The following is a 20,983-nucleotide window of genomic DNA, read 5'->3' as shown; positions in this document are numbered from 1 at the left end:
TGGAGGTGCAGCATGCTAAGCTGCTCAGCACACATAGAGCCCGAGGCAGCAGATATCAACTGATATTTTAATTGATGGGGAGAAGTCATGTATGGGAATAAAGCAGGGCTTGGCACCACTAAGCTAAAAGAAAGAACAAGTCTCTCGAATCAATCCAGTCTTCAGTAATCAATGGGTAATAAGAGTGCGCCATGCACCCAGGATCAGGCTCCTGGGTTGCACCCAATTTGACCAAGGAAGAAGACGATGCTGTCAGGTGGCCAGGGTTTAGTCCCAGTCCTACCACAAAACTAACTGATTGGCCCCGGACAAGTCACTACAAATTAAAAATGTGAAGAATTAAAACAAAAACAAAGGGAAAAAGTCCAATGAGTTGGGGTACTTCCCCCCCCAGGATGCCTGCTTTGGCAACGTCACCCACTCCACCGGGGGAAACTGCTAGTGCAATGTGAAGGATGAAGTTGCTTGCCCAAGGTTACACAGTAAAATAATGGTTGAGAATCCAGGAGCCCTTTCTCCCATTCTAACTTTGAAATAAACCCTCCCTCAAACACAGAGCATCATAACACGGCAAGATGCATGGCCCCAGCCTCTCGACATTGCAATCAGGGAAAGTCTGCAATGCAGGAACCAACTGAAGAATAAAACCACTCACTAAGAAAGCAAACAAGATGAGTGATGGCTATTTTTTATCAAGCTCCAGAGCATCCCTCTAAGTCCTTGCATGATGGAATTAGTTGCCATCTCTCCTGCTATTTGTTACTCTCTGTTCCTGTTTTCTTGGCATCCACTCCTTCAAGGGGAGTAGATACTCATTAAAGCACTTGACTGGAGAAATGCTTTGCAGTCTCCTTTCCCTGTATCAACCCTCCCCCCACTCCCACATCTACTCCAGTGTCAAGTATCTACATAAGAAAGTACTTAAATCTTTCAATAGAGGAATTCCTGAGCAAGCTTTCTCTGCATTCACTTGTGGATGAAAATGGCTCCTTTCTTGCCTGATAATAGCGCAAGATCCCGGGGAACTAAAGAATTGCATCTCTGCCATCAGCACATGGCATTAAAATTCCAAGACACGCCATCTGCATTTCCTTTCCTGGTTAATGGGTATTTTTTCTGGAGTTATTATTTCATGACATTTTCAACTGTTCATTCATGTTTGCTTTTCATAATTGGGATTCCAAAGCATTTGCTCTTTAACCACACGCACAGAGGGAACAGATTTCTTACTCATGGGGTTCCTCTGGTTAAACAATTTTATGGAGGAGAGAGATTGTTATCGGTTATTTTGCATTCAGGTCCTGGTGTCTGATTTCCGCCTCTGTTGTGCTGAACCCCTGACCGAAGCAGATACTGCTGGATCGCTCCCATCCTAGTGGACTGGATTCACTTGGCTGGGGTCCACTCTGTTGCTCTATGTACAAGCAGCTGTGAACACAAAGAGCATATAAATATGTAACGCTACCTTTGGTCCTGTCTGCCCTGGCATCCCACGAGCGCCATCGCTGCCAGCACGTCCCTGAAACGGAGAAGAGAAAGACAAGAACAAAAGCTAAGCAAGACCACAGAGACATCTGCTCTTTGGTTTGCGGCAGACTGAAGCTTTATTTAAGTCCGAGCTTCCTTGCTGTGGGATGAGGGATAAAAATGATGGCCTGTTTTTGAGGCGGTCGCATGCCTGCTTTTGCCTGGCTCACAAATGAGGGGCTTCAAGTAAAATGGTAGGGGACTGCTCCAAATGTGAGATGCCAGGACCAGGTCACTGATTTGAGAGAGGAAACTGGAATAAAACATCATTTGATACATGTCAAGATATGTAAGTGATGGTGCGCACAGAGTGCAATGAGATAGCAGTGATTAACAACCCCAAAGTTGGACACATAAGGTTGTTTCTTAATTTTTTCTACAGCAAGAAGCAGCAATGCCTCGGGGAAGTCGAAGCCCTTAATATGACCAAGTGGCAATGCCGGTTCACTGCATCAATAGGCTGTAGGTCATCTCTGGGGTGAACCCAGTAGGTCTCAACCCCCTCTCAAGCCAGAGATGCAGGATCAACCCTGGGGCAGTCAGTGGAATTGGAGCTAAAGTGGTGTGATAGGATCGAGCATTAAGCCAAGGAGAATGGAGGGAGAACCTGGTTTGGTTTACTAAAGCAAAGGAAAAAAGGGAAATCAGAGCTTAAAGAGGCCTCTTCTCTCCATCCCTCCTCTTCTGCCAGCTCTTCAGACTGCACCATTATGTGCAAATGCCAGATGCAGAAGCTGCGGTGGAGGCTGACTCCAGGACCAGATGCTCAACACCTTCAGGGATCGCGTGCTCAGAGGTGCGTATCAGGCATACACGAACACCAAAGATGCCGAGCACACTTACCCTGCGGCCTGGTTTTCCTGAGGGGCCTGGTGGTCCTTGGATGCCGCGGGGACCCTGCGAAAGAATGAAAAGATTAAAAAAAACAATAGCATCTGATGACAGGCACTGCATCCACCTAACTTCTGCGTGAGTTCAAATGAAAGCCGCAGCCATGGGAAGAGCTCCTCACTTGTTCCTCACAACATGCGTTGCAGACCAGTCTTTGCATCTTTGCTCAGGCTTTTCTCATGGAAGGGAATGGGTGTTGGCTGAGTGTTGCTAAGGCCTAAAGGGTCTTCAGGATGGAAGTACTAACCTCCCAGAGCACTCATCTACCTTGTGCTCAGGTGTCTGCCCACACTGGGATGTGCTGTTGGCCGTGGAAGAGCTACTGGAGACATTGAGGTTTGGAGACGACGAGATTTAGAGGTACTCATAGTAGACCAAGGTGTAAAAATGTATGACACTCAACCTGGTAACCCACCCTGGAATCTACAACATTCGGAGTGGAAGAAAAATTTCTATTGCACTGAACAGCAGTTTGGCTGGAGTTAAGACTAAGTGGTAAATTAAAGGCTTTCAGGACTTGTCCACGAAAGTCTTTGCTGGAAATCAGCACCGCCTGTCCCTCGCTGTGTCAGCCCGGATAGCTCTCCTTAACGAGATGCCTCAATTCTGCATTCAGATACTCGAATGCACCCAAAGCAGAAGGGATATTTCAGCACCTTCCCAAGTTTACTTGCCCTTTAGAAACTTTGAGTCCCACCTCCAGAACACCTACTAGAAAAGAGACATATTCCCACACTTAGCAGCTGTAGACACCATATCATTACCACTCCCTGAAGGCATTAAGCGATGTTTTCATACATACCTGAGGTCCCATATCACCAGATTCCCCCTTTATTCCTCCACTTCCTGGAGGTCCCTGTGAGGGGTATAATGAAGTTAATTAGACTTTGTCACTGTGAGGACACACAGAAGATATGGGCTGTGAAAAAAAGGCTTGCTAAATTAGGCACCTCAAGAATTGGCTGGGAATCCGCAGCACCCAATGCAACAGATGATCCGGCAACCAAAGCTTGGATACCAAACAACTCTTTCCTAATTGCACTTTAGACAGTTTTGTGCATTGCTTCTGTTTGCCACGAGGCTTAAATCACAGAAGGTAATGATGACGTGGGCCGGCGTGGGAGAACACGCAGGAGCTACAACTGTCTGTATGCATTCTGCGTGTGCAAATCCCAGCATCAGTGCACACGGCAGCATGCAGGTGTTAGCATGTGCACATGTGAAGGCCCTTCTGACTACCAGGACATTCATAGATGCCAGGGGCCCAATATAGAGGCAACTTCCAAATGTCAGTTTTGTCTCTAGCATGAGGCCATTTACTTACCATAGGGCCTGGCCTTCCAGTAAGACCCATTGGGCCTGCAGGTCCTCTTAGAGCCAGCTGCAACAGAAAATGAAAATCAAATGATTTCGCTGCTCTTTGTACCCCATCGGTGGACTCAGACAAAGCCACCGTGAATCACACCTTACACAGGCCAGAGGGGCTCTAACACTGGAAGCAGAAATTATCCTCCTGTATATGCCAAGTGGGCAAAATACATGACTTAAGACATAGTGATGCTATATCCTTGAAGACAGTGAGCTTCAGCACAGAAGGGGCCTATTCCTGTTCAAAGGCCAGACTCACTCCTGGGGCAGTTTCTTTAATTTCTGTGAAGTTATACAAGCAATGAAGTTCCCTTAGACCATATGATAGATAGCAAGTGTTATGTTATATAAAGTGTATACATTATATAGTCTCCCCTCCAGGAAGGATGTGCCAGCAAGCCTGATCCCTGGCTGCTTTTAATTCACCTATAGGAAAATTAGCCACTACAATTTAATTTGCCATTGGCTTGCATCTCCAACAGCATCCACACCCTCGTTATATTAGCGTAGCTCCACTGAAGAGAATATACAGTCTCCAGGATACACACGGTATTGCTATATATGCAGGTCCATTTTTCAAGATGCTGCCCATTTCCTCTATTATATACGGTGCCAGGGCTACATTTATGTAGATAATGGAAAGTACCTCAGTAAATTAATTAATAAATAGGCATATAAAACAGGCCAAATCCTTAGCTGATGTTTGAAGTTGATGAAGTTATGCTGTTTTTCACCAGCAGATGATTTGGCTCTGTCTGAGCCTCCTCTCACTCTTAAATAACTTGCGTAAGACAGATGCTAATAAGGCTCTTTGTGCTATACAACGGAAATTAAACTGCGCCTATACGTGCATAGATTAAAGGAGATTTTCCCCCTTTACTTTCATTATCCGTAACCTGACAGTTCAATTTAGGACGATATGATTTTTTTGCTGTTCCTAGACATGGAACATCAATTCAACTCCAGTGGGCTGGGCTTTTTTTAGCACAATAATTAAAAAGTTATGTAGCCGGCATCAAGTCAATAATTTTGATGGCGGGTAATGGGCCTGCCCATACTTTATAACATCACTTGGACAATTTGTTCCATTGCCACAATTCAATACTTTAAAAGACTTGTAATTATCTGTGTGCTCCAGTAATTAAAATCTACCCGTGACTGCACTTGGAATGGCATAAATATTGCACAAATGCTACTTTTGGCATCTTTTTAGTATTCCCCATTTAAAAGTAGCTGCTGAAAAATACTGCCTGCTGGGACAGTGTTTGGTCTCTTTACTGAAAATCAAATTTCCGGGGAATATATCAATTTAATAACGCAATTAACTAAAATTAAAAAAAAGAAAATCATCCTTTCCACTCCAGGATTCCTTTTCCTCTCTCCACTCAAACACGCACTCTGCCTTAAGCAAGGAAAAGTCTGATTCAATCTCTCTCTCTCTCAAATGCAGTTGCTAGTGATCCCAATTTGAATTTGTAAACTGGACAGAGCTGTTCAAAAAATGGAAAAATTACATTTTTTACCCTCAAACCTCACAGCTGATTTTTAGGTACATTTTTATATTGACCAATACATTATTTTTGGCCAAAGAGCACTTACAGTTTTGACAGAGATATAGATACATTAATTGGTTGCATATGTGACTTTCGTTATAATTTTGATTGGTGTTATTTCTATCTATCTATCTATCTATCTATCTATCTATCTATCTATCTATCTATCTATCTATCTATCTATCTATCTATCTATCCACACCCTTGTTATATTAGCATACCTCCACTGAAGAGGTTTATCTATCTACCTAGGTATCTATCTTTCTATCTATTTATATACTATAGATAGAGAGATAGATAGAGATCGAGATCTATATATAGATATCTATAGATATAGGTATATCTATCTAGAGAGATATCTATATAAATTTCTATCTATCTAACTATACTATAGATAGATATAGATATATAAATATATATATAGACAGATATATGGAGATACTATAGATAGAGAGATCAAACTATATAGATATCTATATATATATACATATATCTATCTTTTTTACACACACACACACACACACACACACTTAAAACTAAACAATCCAAATTTTCCATGCACAGGGAAAGAAAAACAACTGAAAAGAAAAAAGAGAATAGACATTTTACATGAAAACTTGTTACTCAAAAACCCAATTTCCCAGCAAAATAAGTTTTGATGGCAATTTCTAAGCAGCCCTAAACTGGGACTGATTAGGCATTGTTAGAAACACAACCCTTCAACATGACTCTCAGATGATTAAAGGGCAGAGAAATGGGGCTGCCTTCAGAACAACGGCCTTGTGCTCTGTCTGCGTGCGACTAAAATTGCACTGACTTGTAAATTTGAGGTTGGAGGGGAGCCAAAATAACCCCATCTAAGCCAAACTCCTCATTAGGAGTCATAACAGGGTATAGAGAAGTGTGCCACCCTGCTAGCTCGAAGTCTGATGACCCTGATTTCACTGAATCATGTAACGAGTTTCTTTTAGGCCATTACAGCAACCGCGCCCAAAGGCTGCAGCTAACGGCAGCACACGCTGTTTAGCCATTCATTACACCAGGGCTGCATCTAATTTAGGTGATAAGGGCCGCATTCTGACTTGGACTACATGAAGGCACAAGAGAATAAGGGCCTGTGCTTATCCCTGGGTGAACCACGCAGACTGGAGACCTGAGTTGCTGGTTGAAGTGCAAATACCCACATTAGATCCATGCAGGGGTGCAGAAGAGGTAAAACCTGCGCTCCGTGCCCCATGCTCTTCGCCAGCAGCAAATGACCCAGTGAATGTGTGCATGGCGGCGCAGTATTGCTCATTTGCCATTGTAATAAGTGAGCACTGATTACTACCCCCCACTAGCAAAGAATAAGTACGGAAAGGGACTGGACCTCCAAGGGATGCCTCTGGCTAGCGTGCTGCCCTGGGCTGTAGCGTACGCTCCCCCAGCCTTTGCTGAGGGCTGTTTCTAAAGCTCCTGTCTAGCTCAGATTTGGCAGTACTAAGTAAATAATGCAAAAATGCATTCTCTGAATACCTTCCCTTCTGCCATAATTATGTCTACTGTGTTTTCACTGCCACAAGTGAGCAATCATGGTTCCCTCCCCAACACACATGCTTGCATTAAGTGAATTTCAAAATGACTCTCCTGGAGCTGAAGTTTTAATTTGAACATGTGAATAACTGGGTGTTAAGTGCTGGCATATTCACACAGTCAGGGTACAGAAACAACACAGTGGAGTGTAGGTGGCAGATAACAGACAATAACCAATGTAGCTTGAATGACCAGCACGGACGGGGACCTTTTTGTGCTGGCTCCATAGCATCAAATACCAAAAAAGGATAGTCATCACATATTTCAAATAACAACGTTTGAAGGAAATTGTGACCCGCTTGCTGATTCATGGAAACGCAGAACAACTTACATGCGTGATATTTGCTGATTTATTGGGAATGACTCACTCAAAATATAACACATGCATAACAAGCTTTGATAGGGGTTTTCAACACTAGGGACCAAGCTTTCTGCTGGCATAAACAGTAATATTCCAATGAAGCCAAGAGACCTCAAACCAACTGTAGCAGCTGCAGACTTGGTTCAAACCCCACCCCCAAAAACAAAAAAGCCGCACCCATTGTGGAGTTTGGAAATAGGGTTTCCAGAGATGTAAAGGTTTGGCATGTCTAGGAAATATTGAATAGCTGCAGTTTGTAAAGGCAAGACTTGAGGAACCCCATTGAGTGTGCTTATCCTAGTCCAAAAGCACCTGAAAGACGTGCTTTCACTTACCCTGGCCTGCTGCAGTATGGCTTGTGCTTGGGCTTCCTGTGCCGAAACGAGAGGTCCTTTCGAGCCACCATCTCCTCCTCCGCTAAAACGGAACTGCAAGGAACAAGATGCAACAAACAGGTCACAAGGTCCCTGTCCCGTCTCCCTCTCTCGACTTCCTGGTACCTTTATTCGGCATGGCTGGATAACTCAACCCTGTCAAGAAGAGGTTTGGCATGCAAAGGCATGCCCATGCCACCATGGGGTATCTTCCCATACTGGAAGGAAAATGCGTTCCATGATCTTTTAAGGCCTCTCCCCACCTCGGACATCTATGAAACCTGGTTCCTTGCAAGGGTAAATCCTAGGACTCTACGACTTCGATGATGCTACCGCTTCATTTAGGTTGAGCATAACCCTCTTGTTCGGTTGGTAATAGGTACTAAAACCAGCTGACAAGGTGACCTTGGCACACTGAACCCAAGAACACGATTTACAGGCCTGGGGCTTGTTACTGCAGGGGCCAGCAAAGGTATTGTAATGGCCAGCTAAGCACTATAACAACATTTTGCAGCTGGTCTAAGCAGCACTGGGCCTCCTGCCAGCAGCCTACGCATGCATTACCCCACTACTTGGAACCTGTACAAGTGCACTGTGGTTTCTATGCAAGACTCCCTTCAATACCCAACTGCTTCTTTTCCAGCCATTGCCTTCCTTGGGGTTTTCTCATATCAAGAGAGACACAATGCACTCGGTGCCATCCCTTTGGTGTCCTAGGACCAAGAGGGCTGATTCAATGCATGCTAGCTTTGTATAGGGGGAAAGACCACTGGCTAAGTGGCCACAGCTTCCAGAGGCAACTAATCAAAGTCGATACCTACAGTTTTGGGAGCCCAAACTGACCTTTGAAATGGGTCTGATTTTCAGAGCATGGGTGCTTAGTGCTGTTGGGCTCCTCTAAGGTGTCTCAATCAAGTCAATCCTCCTCCCGTGAAAGCTGAGCACTTTTCATTCATGAATTTTAAATTTGGCTTTTACCAACCAAAGAAGTAATCTGACTGGGTGAGTGAGTATAAAAACATGGGCCTCCATTTGATCAAGAGGAAGAGAGTGATTCACATGGGCATGTGAGCTCCCCAACAAGGGACAATTGGTAGTCAAGTGTAGGACCTTGAATTATTTACAGATCTCTTTGTACCCAGGCCTTTTTGGTACTTACAGGCAACATAAGCATTGTCCCCGGTGGTCCTGGTAAGCCATCTGCTCCTGGAAGACCCGACCGGCCAGGAGGTCCCTACAGTGGGAAGAAGGTAAAGATGAATCACTATATAGCAGGTATGTAGAAATCTAGTTATTCTGTGATAGTTGGAAAGGCATTTGCCTCTCTTTCAACATGGACAAAGCTGATGCGTACGCCCCGAGACGCTTCCCTTCTCAATGGTATTCAGATCAGACTAAAGCTGATGGCCGTTTAAGTGAACCATGTGGTAAAACAGCTGTAAGCACACATGGAGTTTCTTGGTAATCCCATCCTCTCACCCCTTTCCCCAGTACTTTCAAGTGTGCCACGAGCAATTTTCAGATGAATAGTAAAAGCCTTTGCAATGTCCCAGATCAATGGTATCAATATGTAGTTGGGCACATTAAACCCAATTATAAAAGTATAGGAAACCTCATAAGTCAGACCAGGGAAGATGAAATGTGAGGGAATAAATTCACTTCCATGCATGTTCAATAAACTGGCTCATTTCTTTCTTTTTTATCCTACTGAAATAGTTTTGTCAATAGTGGGGCCAAAACATCTGCTGGGGTCATTCAGAAAAGCTCCATGGATGTCATTGCAACTCTGCTGATGAACATGAGCTGTGTATCTCGAGCTCACTCTAAGGGAACAATAATGCAGTTAAAAATCTATTGATGAATCTATAAATAATAAAATATGGCCCGTTTTCTAAGAGCAGCCTCAAGATTTTTTGCGCTCACAACTACATGTCTGAAAAAAATGCCCAAGGTAGCCCACATTTGCACATCCATCTAGCAATACAACATGCAAATAAGGACAGCATCTAACTATCGTGTGTGCACGCATAATTGCAATTTTTCACACCAGCAGGCAAAGCTATGGACATTGCAGACACAATCCTTTCCCATTTAACGAGTTTTACCATTCACTTCAAGGAGGCAGGATCAGACTCCGGTCGAATAATACTAAATTCAGATGGGCTTTCATGTTTTCCTGCAATGATTTAAAGCAGTCCCATGTTCATTTAATTTTTTCTTTCTGTTGAAATGAAAGTTGCATAAATCCTCCTGAGTGAGCTCTCTGGAGGCGGCCGTCTGTGCTGCATTGGCCATTTGAGGGTGTTAAAAAACAGAAGATGGGGTCTCTGAGGAGGTGCAAACAATGTCCTACTGCTTTCTGCACTGGCATTTTCAGTATTTTGGATGGCATCTACCTGGCCCTACTCCATCATCCAGGAACCTGAACACTTGGATGGAGTCTTGCCAAGTCTCATTCTCCCTTCAGCGATCCACAAAGCAGGATCATCCTCGCTTCTGGCACGCACACAACAAACCTAAGAAACCCCCTCCCCGGGCAAAGCAGCAGCCTTGATTAGCATTACAAGAGTTTGCTGTGCCTCCACTGCATACGTGCATGCAATCAAGGGCAGCCTCTGCCCTCAAAAGGCAAGGTAAAGTGATGGTGGAGGGGTGTAGGCTGGAGAGGGACACAGGGGACAGGAAGAAGCGGAGAAGAAAACATGGGCAGTTTTCAGGAACATGAAAGTCTCAAGCAGATGTAGGCATTTAAAATGGGAAATGGGACTGAGAAGCCATGGGCACCAAAGGTGACATATCCTTAAGTACTTAAGTGACTCTGTGGCAAGCTGGGAAGTGACCCCCCCATTCCCCTGACCCTAAGTGTGTGCCTTAACATGAAAAAAAACATTTTTTTTTGCAATTTCTCAGTTGGTCTAATAAAAGGTATCATCTCTGAACCAAAAGTTCTAGATTTTTGCATTTCGCTAACCACTAGACTACATGCAAGGCTATGCACTGCATTTTTGCATAAGCCTCTACCTCCCTGCCTCTTCCCTTAATTTATACGGTTCCTCCCTTTCTCTGCACTCTCTCTCTTCTCCACTCCCCCTTTCGAAACCAAACCCAATAATATTCGGGGTGAATTTCCCAACCCAAGAGTAGAGAGGCCGGAATTGGGGAAAGCAACAAACTCTTCCGGACAACCTGTGATGCGCACTATGTCCATTTATTTTATATATATATAAAATAAATATATATATATATATATATATATATATATAAAAACACCGCTCTGCCATTAGGAAACTAAATAAGATGCCAGATGAAGAACCCGAGGTCCGTGTTGCACTGCAGCTGACCCGGAATAAAAGCCCCGCTTGAAAATCTCCGGCAAACAGCCGCTGCAGCCAGTGATTTATCCGCAGAAAATACAGGCGGTTCCCTCGGCTGCTGGAAGGCGGCCGCGTAGCAAACCAGCCTACCCATTTTTCAAGACTAGCTCATGAAGCTACATCGCTGTTTGCTTAGTTGCTGTTAACTGACTCCACTGATGAGAGTTGATAGGTACACAGGGCAGTCCCATCTGTTGGATATGAAGCACGATAAATAACTGAGACTAGACGTGTCTTATATAATAAGCTTCTCTTTGCTCCCCATCCTACACCTTTTACTCCACCTCCTGTGTGTGCCGGATCAGCCCTGGATTTGCTGATTGTTCCTGATGTATTCTGTCAAACAAGCGTTGACAAAATGTTTTTGCACAAAAATGTGTGCATGCAAGTAGAGGGAGGAATTATAATAAAAACGCTTCCAATCGACACTCTGTTCCCTTTCCCAGAGGCCTCTGAGTCATTGCAGAGCTGCCGCAAGCCTCATTCGCAGCTGGTGTAAATCAGGACCTCTCCAAAAAAAGACAAGGGAGGCAGGCGGATGTAACCGGGCGAGGATCTGGCCCTATCAGCGGTATTCCAAATCTTCAGGCTGATTGCAAATATTAATATAAGGCTAGAAGAAGCAATTTAAACAATGAATGCCTTGTGCTTTAGCAAGCAGATAGTATAAACAGGACCACAGGGATGGACGGGGGAAAATCCAGGGGCTCAGATTTCCAAGCAGCACCCAACAGCACGGACGGCCAACATACAGATCGCTCCAACATTGTTGGCCTCTATATTTGGCACATCAATGTCTCAAGGATTATATTGCTGACACTTCCCTGCCTCGCCTTGGTCTTGGCACATTGGCTCCTCTAGGTTTGGTGCCATCGGAGGCCTGGTAGGACCGGGATTAGATCCTGGTTCGTTTCCCTCTGAGGGCAACTGTCTGGATTTGCTCCTCAGATGGCTGGAAACCAGTCTTGGTGTCTTGCAAGAAGCAGCAAATTGCTGCCAGCCCCTGTTGTTTGATCGTACCCACTCTCCACATCATTCTTTACTCATCCACTCGTGGAGGCCCAACGGCAGGGAGAAACCCTCTGCCTCGGGCTCCAGGTAGACATGCTCTGAGAAGAAAGGGATCTGCTGCAGCAGGTGACCAGCATGCGAAATGCAGCGGTGAACCTGAAGAAGACACAATGCAGGAACATATCCCCACACAGCCATTTGCAAACTCAGGCACAATCCCAGGCAGATTATGATTCATTCTTACTATCATTGGGACTGGAGACCAGAGACACCTGGTTGTTGGCTGAAGTCACCAGGTGCAAAGAGGCTCCCTCTCCCCATCACCTCAGTCTAGTCCAGACTTTCTTCAGAACAGCCCCCTTCCAAGTGCACCATTTCTCTTCCTTCAAATCTTCCTTAAGTCTTCCTACCATGCACTCCCCATTGATTGTTTCCTCTGCTCCCTCCTGGAGCTGCAACGCCACATGGGTTTTATACCCTTAGGGGTACGTGCTGCACGTCCTCTATTAGCACTTCTAAATATCAGGCATTTTAAGTGCTGGGTGAGCACACCAACATCCACAGCAATACCAGACCACAGCACTGGCCTCTATCAACATAGCTGAATATTGCTGGTGCATTGCTTGGATGCACCTAGGTGAGTGCAAAAATCTATAGTTCAGTATGGGGAGAGTGAACATGTCTTGTTCTGTGTGTGTAAAAAACCATGCAAATTTATGAGCTGTATAGAGGATTATTTATTATTATTGCATAGCAGCAAATAGATATTATAATAATAATTGTAATCCTCTATACAGCTCATCATCATCATCATCATCATCTTAATAATAGCCTCCACTCCTCCAAAAATTCCTGCCCAGGGATATGCATCGGAAGTCTGAGTGACCCTCATGCATACACCATGATCCAGGAGGATCGACGGTTGCCATATAATAATAATAAGATGGCAGCTGTCAATCCTCCTGGATCATGGTGTATGCATGAGGGCTACCCAGACCTTCAATGCATATCCTTGGGCAGGAATTTTTGGAGGAGTGGATGCTAATAATAATAATAATAATAACACTAATAATAACAATAATAATAATAAGAGATGTATTCAAGATTATCTAGCCTAATTGGCAGGGAGAGCATTTAATATATATCTAGCTGTCTGCTTCTGTTACTTCATCGCTTTCCTGTGCTCAATATGTTGCAGTCTGCTGTACTGCATTCTGTTCTGGACAGAACATTTATAAAAGTGGAGCGCGCCGTCTGTGCCTGGATGTAAATTGTGCCTTTTCTTGCTGGGCACACAGTTAAAATGTCAGGGGCACTGCAACTCCTGCCTGCTGGCTTTGTATGGCCGCTAGAAAGCAGGCTGGGCGGCAAGCTTGCAATTATACAAGGGAAAAGCAGAAATAAGGATGCTCCATTTCCTTGGCAAATTGCATTGCCCCTGCTTTTAGAAGGAAGTACTGCTGATGCAGTATCCTTTCCCAGCTGGTATACAAGCTGGAGGAGTCCTATAACCTGACGATTCCTTAACCGCTACCAAACACATGGGTGCAAAAGCCTGCTTGTCTCCATTTCAGCAGACCCCAAAACAACCCCGTTAGTCCAAGCATCAAAGGATGCAAGTACCCCTGCACCCTGCACCCCTTCCCCTGGAGTCAGGTGAAGGAGCACTGGACCCCAAAACAACCCTGTTAGTCCAAGCATCAAAGGATGCAAGTACCCCTGCACCCTGCACCCCTTCCCCTGGAGTCAGGTGAAGGAGCACTGGACCCCAAAACAACCCCGTTAGTCCAAGCATCAAAGGATGCAAGTACCCCTGCACCCCTTCCCACTACCCCACGGGGCTCCACACCAGCTCAGGGATGAATCAGTGTCTCTAGGGTTAAATTTCACAGCTCTCAGTTAAGTCGCTGGCTCCGGCCAGGCAGTCGGCTGCGCCAAGTGGCTGCATATCGACTTTCTGAGCATTCCTAGGCATGGATCGATGCAGTACAGCCGGGCCTTTCATTCTCAATCATGTCACAACCGCAAGAAATGTTCTTGCTGTTCCATCAAAAAATAATAAATGCACCAGGAGGGTAAATGAGGCAGGTTCTTAGTGCAGACTTGCTGAAGAGGTTATGGGATCCAGCCAGATCCCCTGGGAACGGATGAGCTGGTAAATTGTCTTAATTAAAAACCCAGGTTTTAAATGAGCATCACTGCCACAAGAGTGTCCTGACACCCAAATAATCTATTGAAGGCTACCTTAAAACCGCAGCAGAAAGTCACTGGCTGAGCTCTGGGCGGTTGCATTTTTCCATATGTGCATCATGGGGTTGGGAGGTTGGTAACAGCGCTCCGCAGCCTGGCGGTTGCTTCATTTCCCAGTTGGCAGGAAACCGGAGAGTGCAACCCCCAGTCTGCTGGTGCCTTCAATCTCCGAGTCTGTCTCAATGGAAGGCAGCCAAGCCCCCACCTTGCGTTTTCAAATCCCCCTCGCTCAAACACTTCTTTGGAAGGACAGCAAGCTGTACGGCAGTGTCTCTCCCCTTTGAACTGCAAGAAGCAGCTGAGATAGAGAACGGTTTTGATGGGAGGTTGTCTAAGGGAACGTGGAAATCATCCAACCCCGGGATGATGAGCAAGAGTCGCTCTCCTAAGTGGCTCCAAGAACTTGCAAGAAGGAAAAGAGGACCGAGCACGTCCAGAAGGGACTTTGAACACTGTGCAGAAGAAGAGAGTTGTAAAGACTGGCACACAAGACCGCTGTGCGAGTTAGCTGTAACAGATTGTCTGACAGCAAAGATTGTCTTGGCTCAGCCTTCACTTGCTATATCCATGCATGACATCAGGTCCAAGAAGAACAGCGCCAGTGAAAATATTTGGTCATTTCTTTCTCCTGGGTGTTCATCGCATTCTGATATTTCTCCTTGCCTTCTGGGTTAGACATGTGCTTAGTCATTTCCAGAGGTGGCTCAGCTAGCGTCTGGAGGCCTGCAGCCAGACAAGAACTGGGAAGACGTGCCAGGGGGAGGACTAGGATGCATCTTTTATGCTGGGCTGAATTTCTGGGATGTTCGAAGAAGCCTGCACAATTCCCTTGCATAGACCTTGAGCTAGGCTTTGCAATGGAGAGAGATTCACTCTTCGCCTGTAGAAAAGGCATCTTAGCTTTTTAATTCTGCATTCAACACAAAACAAATGCAAACCCAGAGGACCAGAGCCCTAATGGCCAAAACTTTAACTAAACACAATTTAAGTGGCGGGGTCTATTAGCTAGCGTACAATGGCAGCACAAGGCTTTGGAAAGACAATAAAGCAACCCTACTCTCCCCTTCCTTTGGCATTATCTAGCCAGACCTTCCTGTCTGTGCTCTATCTTCAACTTTTCCTGGCTTAGCCAGATTGAATACACAGATGACGATTTGGCATGAAGACAGTCACAGTTAGCTGGTTCTCTGCATCCCCATAAATAGCATATACCCAAATACTGAAGTTTCCAACAGTACTTGAGAGGTAGCAGGGAGCTAGCCTGGAAAACTAAAACCCTCTGGGAAGCTGGTAAAAGGGCATCTATTATGGCAAGATGGAGGGGCAGTTTGGGTATGCTGACAAAATCCTTTTAGTAGCATTAGGGTGTCACGGACATGTCGCTTCAAATGTCAAAAAGTCCTCATCTGTGGTCCTTTAAGCATGTCCAGGTACCACGTTGTATTCTGCTTTCACCAGCTTTATCCTGATCGGACTTTGCTGGCTGCAGCCCACAAACACTGGAGCAAGAAAGGATGGGCCCGCTGCACTGCCTGCTCCGCTTTCAATCTAAATCACCTCAAGTCTGAGCCGGCTATTAAAAATACAAATGTGAAACCACTTGACAACACTGCATCCAAAGGCAGGTGTTCACTGGTCTCTGGCCCTGGCTCTTTCCTCCTCTCACTTCTGGGAGGAAGTATTTGTACAGACTACCCTCAAGCAGAGCGGAGCTGGAAAGGTCTCCCCCCGCCCCGGGAAATCAACTGAGCAGCTCTATTAAGTTGACAGAGAAGGCTGTTCTGCACCAGTGCCCCGTTCAGATATCAGACCCTCGTATCTGCCAGGAAAATGTGTTCACGGCCTAACAATCAGATTGGGGGAATGCTTCCTGCTAAGTGCTCCCATCCTTACAAATGCATTTGGTATTCGTTGGATAATGGCACTGAAAGAAACCAGAGCATTCGATACGGGTGCAGCTCTCCCGTGATGCACTGTCACTGTTATCTGCCTCTCTAACTTTCAGCACAAACTCTGGAAAACAAAGCATTAATTAGAATGGGGTTTTTTTTCCCCTCGACAGACTCCAAGACTTGTTTTTGCTAATTAGTATTTTTGTTCTCTGGGGTTGAGAGGGATCATTGGTATGCCTGGGACCACAACAGTGACATGCAGCCGGAGCCTATACTTAGTGAGGGTTTTATTTTTAGGCAAACTGTTGCGAGTCATTGACATTGCCCATAATAGCCCTTTTCTTGGCCAGCTGTAGGGTAGGCATCTTCCACATGCCTCTAGCATGACCTGTATGGTTCTGGCTTGAGAGGGATCTTCAAGTGGTTTGGTTGATGTATCACAGCACGGATGTGCTGAAGAGGCCCTGCTATCTCGGGTCTATCTAGGCCCCTGCTGCTCTCAGTTTGCCAAAGAGATGCAGCCCCACATCCTTGAGGCACTGTTGAGCTGAGGCCCTTGCGTGCAGTTGGGCTGAAGTAGGAGATGAGTTTGAAGGTCAGAGAAACGGACTCGACGTACAGTCATAACTTATGCTAGGTTTGGACTGGAGATTTCATAGACATTCGGGCTGGAAGGGAGCTCACAAGATCATCAGGTCCAGCCCCCTGCCCCAAGGGGCAGGAAGACATTTGGGGTCAAATGATCCCAGCAAGATAAGTGTCCAAATGTTTCTTAAAAGTGTCCAGAGTAGGTGCTCGCACCACTTCTGGTGGGGAGTCTATTCCAGGCCTTGGGGGCTCGGACAGTAAAAAAAGTTTTTCCTTATGTCCAGCCTAAAAGAGTCTTGCAGGAGTTTGTGACTGTTAGACTTTGTCTTCCCGTGGGGTGCCCTGGGGAACAGGCATGCTCCCAGTTCCTGATGTACACCCCTGATGTACTTACTTATAGGCTGCCACCAAGGCACCCCTGAGCCTTCACTTCTCCATGCTGAAGAGTCCCATGGCTCTCCGCCTCTCCTCATAAGGCCTGCTTTCTTGTCCTCTAATCATGCACGTGGCTCTCCTCTGGACCCTTTTAAACTTCTCCACATCCCTTCTAAATTGCAGACCTGGATGCAGTACTCCGGCTGCAGCCTCACCAGGAGTAGAGCAGGAGGATGACATCCCGGGTCTTGCTCGAGATGCATCGGCAGATGCAAGCCAGAGTTTTGTTTGCTTTACCAGCTACGGCATCACGTTGGCGGCTCACGTTCATCGTGTGGTCCATCATGGTCCTCAAGACTCTTTGAGTCACGGTGCTAGTGAGTATAGCACTGCCAAGCCTATAAGGAGTGTCTTCTCTCAAGGTGGAGCACCTTGCATGAACCAAATAGGTTCAGATGGGGTCGATTTTCAACAAATGCTACCAAACCTAACTGAACGTAGTCCCAGGTTGGGCAGAGACATTCCTCTTGCCCCGTCTGGCTACCCGCCTCTCTTCAGCCCCTGGTGTAACCGTCTGTCCCTCTCTCTTGGCACAAGCAGCAATCCTGCTTCCTTGACAAGCCAGGGAGGATACAGACTACCTCTCTGCAAGTATTTCCACAGGTTAATCCTGGACACTGGCTGAAGCTGTCTGGGAGCCTCATTCTCTTTCCAGAAGTACCTGCGACTCGATGAAACGTCAATGCACTCAGAGCTATTTTGAAAATCTATTCCATAATACTGCAAATGCCTGTACTGCATTGACATGGCATATAGCGGCCTGGGTTGATTCCTGCCTTTCCTCTGATGAAATCAATAGTGCTGCTCAGTTGAGTCAAGTCAACAAGTGTTGGCCCATCGGTCTGCGGGTGTCACCAATGCCAGGATGCCTCAAGAGCACAAAGCTATGTCAGGCATGCCTCAGTGACTGCAAATTACTGGGACTATCCATCTGAGCAGCAATACATGCACCACCGGCTCTATGGTCTCTCCTGTGTTAAAAGGCAGTGTTGTTAGGGTTCAGGATCAAGGGCTCCCAGCTTTCCTTTTGGCCAGTGCCAATACCCTTATTGCTTAAGGTCAAGCCAACTTAGAGAAACAGCTGGATTTTAACACACAGCGTTTGGGGACTACTGCTGTTTTTTTCCTTCCGATTCACTCGGGGAAAGTCCCTAACAGCTTAAAATTAAAATGTCACTCACAGTTCTTTAAGTGGAAAAGAACGAAAGAAACGTTTTCTAATGAGACGCGCCGTTTTTTCCACCCTGATACCTTTCATCTTGCAAAAGGAGCAATTTATTTACTCCAGCATCTGAAAGCAGATCCCTTCCGAGGGACTATTCTGAACCCTCCAGCGTGCAGCTGGCTGCGAGGATCAGTTCGGTTTCAGTGATCTCATTTCAGGCATTCGGCAAAATAAAAACCGAGTGCAGCATACTAAGCTGTCCACTAGGTGTCAGGGCAAAATTAACTCTACAGACACTTCTGGTAACCTTAGGCAGGCTAAAGAAATTGGAGTTTGCTTCAGAAAAGCAACCGCACTTGTGTTAACTTCTTTGCTCCTTGATTTTTTTCTCCCTTGGGGTGGAGTAATATGAGCTCGCAGCGCAGAAGCAAAATTGGGGAGGGAAAAAATACAGCATATTTGTAGGCTGGCAGACAAGGTTCTTTGTAATTCAATGTAATATGTTTTATTAGAGCAATTAAATAGTTGGAAAAATTGTGTTTTGCAAGTTTTCGGGCACAGACACCCTTCTTCTGCCTGACACAGATGGGTACTTCCATCTGACATGCATGTGCTGTGCAATTGTGCTTTGCAAGCTTTCGAGCACAGACACCCTTCTTCTGCCTGTCTGAAGAAGGACATCTGTACCCGGAAGCTTGCAAAGCCCAATTTTTTTCCAACTATTTAGCTAGTCTAATAAAAGATATCACATTTACCCAACAAACCTTGTCTGCCTATGTCCTTAAACCAACGCAGCTACAACCAACACCTACAATACTTGTATGTTGGCCATTTGGGGAGCCTCTGTTTTAGACTGCTCTAATCAGAAATCATAGGCCTGATTTTCACAGTTGAGAACCACCCAGTATACAAACTGGTTTTGGCAGGTGTCACCAGTGTCTAGCACCTTCTGAAAGTGAGGCTGCCCATATCAAGATGGATGTCTCAAACCAGTAGCCACTTCTGCAAATGCTGACCTTCGGTGACCAAAGGCACTGAGAAGGGGTAATTTTGCTCAGTTGCTCATTGAAGCAAAGCCAGAACCAAAAGGTACAAAACCACAAATCATCAGGGTGACAAAGAGTGTGCGCCGGGTTTTAATACGGTGCAGGCATATCTACTGGAAAGGCAAGGAACGGCATGAAAAGTACCTTCACAACATAAGGAATTTGGGGGAAAATGCAATTTTGTAAATTCAAAGTGCAATTCTGGAGCTGTCTAATACTAGGGATTGTCATACTGTGAAGACAAATTCACGAGCACCCGTAAAAGCAAGGCTGGGCACTATAGGAGCGTGAGATAGCTTTTTGCTCTGGATAGGGTTGTATAGAATGGCTCCTGGTCTAAACTTGATTTTCTGGGGTTGGAAAACATTTGACCTTTGATCAAAAAGTTTTCCCTGCTACCAGTGCAGCTGCCACGTCTTCTCCATCCTGCTGTGCGATCTCGAGGCTGTATTCCAGGCCAGGAATACGTTTCCAAGCCAACCCACCCCGCTGCCATGGTGCAAGAAGAAGACACTGCCTTGCAGCCTAGTGCCTCAGATGTGCTGCATAATGCAGATGTCCAACCAAACCGCACTCAGACATGTGCCACACAAATAATACTCACACATGCCATATATCATGTAACAATAAAGGATGGAAATGGAGATCTATCCTTGATTTTGCCTTTAGCCTTGAGTTACAAGATCGGCACGTCATGTAAAGCAGCCGATACGTTTGCAAAGACTGGTGTGGACATTCCTCAGAAACTCCTTCTTTCCCCTAAGCGGAGCATGGTGAGGGTTATTGTGTTCCCTATTCCAAGACAGAAGGTTTAAGGAGTCAGAAGTGGCTGCTTCCATGCTTCACTGAAACTAGTGATGCTATCCACCTCAAGTCTCATGTGAATGAATGAACTAAAGCCATAGATAGTCAAAGAGTATGTCATGTACAATACTTACTCTCTCCCCAGGGTCACCAACTGGCCCCACAGACCCGGTTGGTCCTGGAGGTCCTGGAAGACCCTGGTATGGAAAAGACAGAAAAAAGAATTAGCTGCGAAAGGAAAAATATGTTATTTGTGTGCATTTGTGCAAAGCACAGGAACAGAATTAGAGCCGTCTGTTTATTTTTGCACAGAAAAACTGCCCCTAGAGTGCTTTGATATACATGCATGTCATATGGAAGTAATAGAGGCCAGAGAGCACTTTGCATGCAGCTGGTCTATCTGGATGCAGCGAGAGGTGTGCATGCGAGTGTGCACGCGCAAGGGCACACGTGTACGGCTTCATGCACCAAAATGTGACTTACAGCTGGGCCTTCAGAACCAGGTGGACCTTCAATGAGCATTCCCTGGAAAACAGCAAGAGAGATGGGTGAGTAGCAGCAATACATCCCCAAGGGCCTCAGGGACAAGGCTCAAAACTCAAGCAGCTTTCCTGTCCTGAGATGCCTGGGACCAATCTTCTGCTGCAGGTGTTAAAGAGTCTCAGAGTTAAACACCTCCCCCTGTGCCCATTGCCACAGACTACATGGCACACTGAAAAGCAAAAGGTCAGCCATTCATTTGGCAATGCTGAACCCAAATAAAGCCTGCTGT

General features: G+C 45.7%; 1 protein-coding gene across 2 annotated transcripts in view; it reads right to left on the bottom strand.

The window, feature by feature from the left end:
* The window catches only part of COL5A1 (collagen type V alpha 1 chain), a 230,191-nt gene that overhangs the window by 87,457 nt on the left and 121,751 nt on the right, over positions 1-20,983 (bottom strand). For both annotated transcript variants that reach the window (XM_014603741.3, XM_014603740.3), the window contains exons 10-17: positions 20,695-20,736; positions 20,346-20,408; positions 8,806-8,880; positions 7,608-7,700; positions 3,743-3,799; positions 3,221-3,274; positions 2,371-2,424; positions 1,466-1,519 (exon numbers count right to left, since the gene is read on the bottom strand). In XM_014603741.3, the coding sequence (XP_014459227.1) occupies positions 1,466-1,519; positions 2,371-2,424; positions 3,221-3,274; positions 3,743-3,799; positions 7,608-7,700; positions 8,806-8,880; positions 20,346-20,408; positions 20,695-20,736 (492 nt within the window). The remainder of the gene's footprint in view (positions 1-1,465; positions 1,520-2,370; positions 2,425-3,220; positions 3,275-3,742; positions 3,800-7,607; positions 7,701-8,805; positions 8,881-20,345; positions 20,409-20,694; positions 20,737-20,983) is intronic.

The sequence above is a fragment of the Alligator mississippiensis genome, chromosome 12 (genome assembly GCF_030867095.1).
Source record: "Alligator mississippiensis isolate rAllMis1 chromosome 12, rAllMis1, whole genome shotgun sequence".
NCBI classification, from domain to species: Eukaryota; Metazoa; Chordata; order Crocodylia; family Alligatoridae; genus Alligator; species Alligator mississippiensis.
This window is presented reverse-complemented; position numbering and strand designations above follow the sequence as displayed.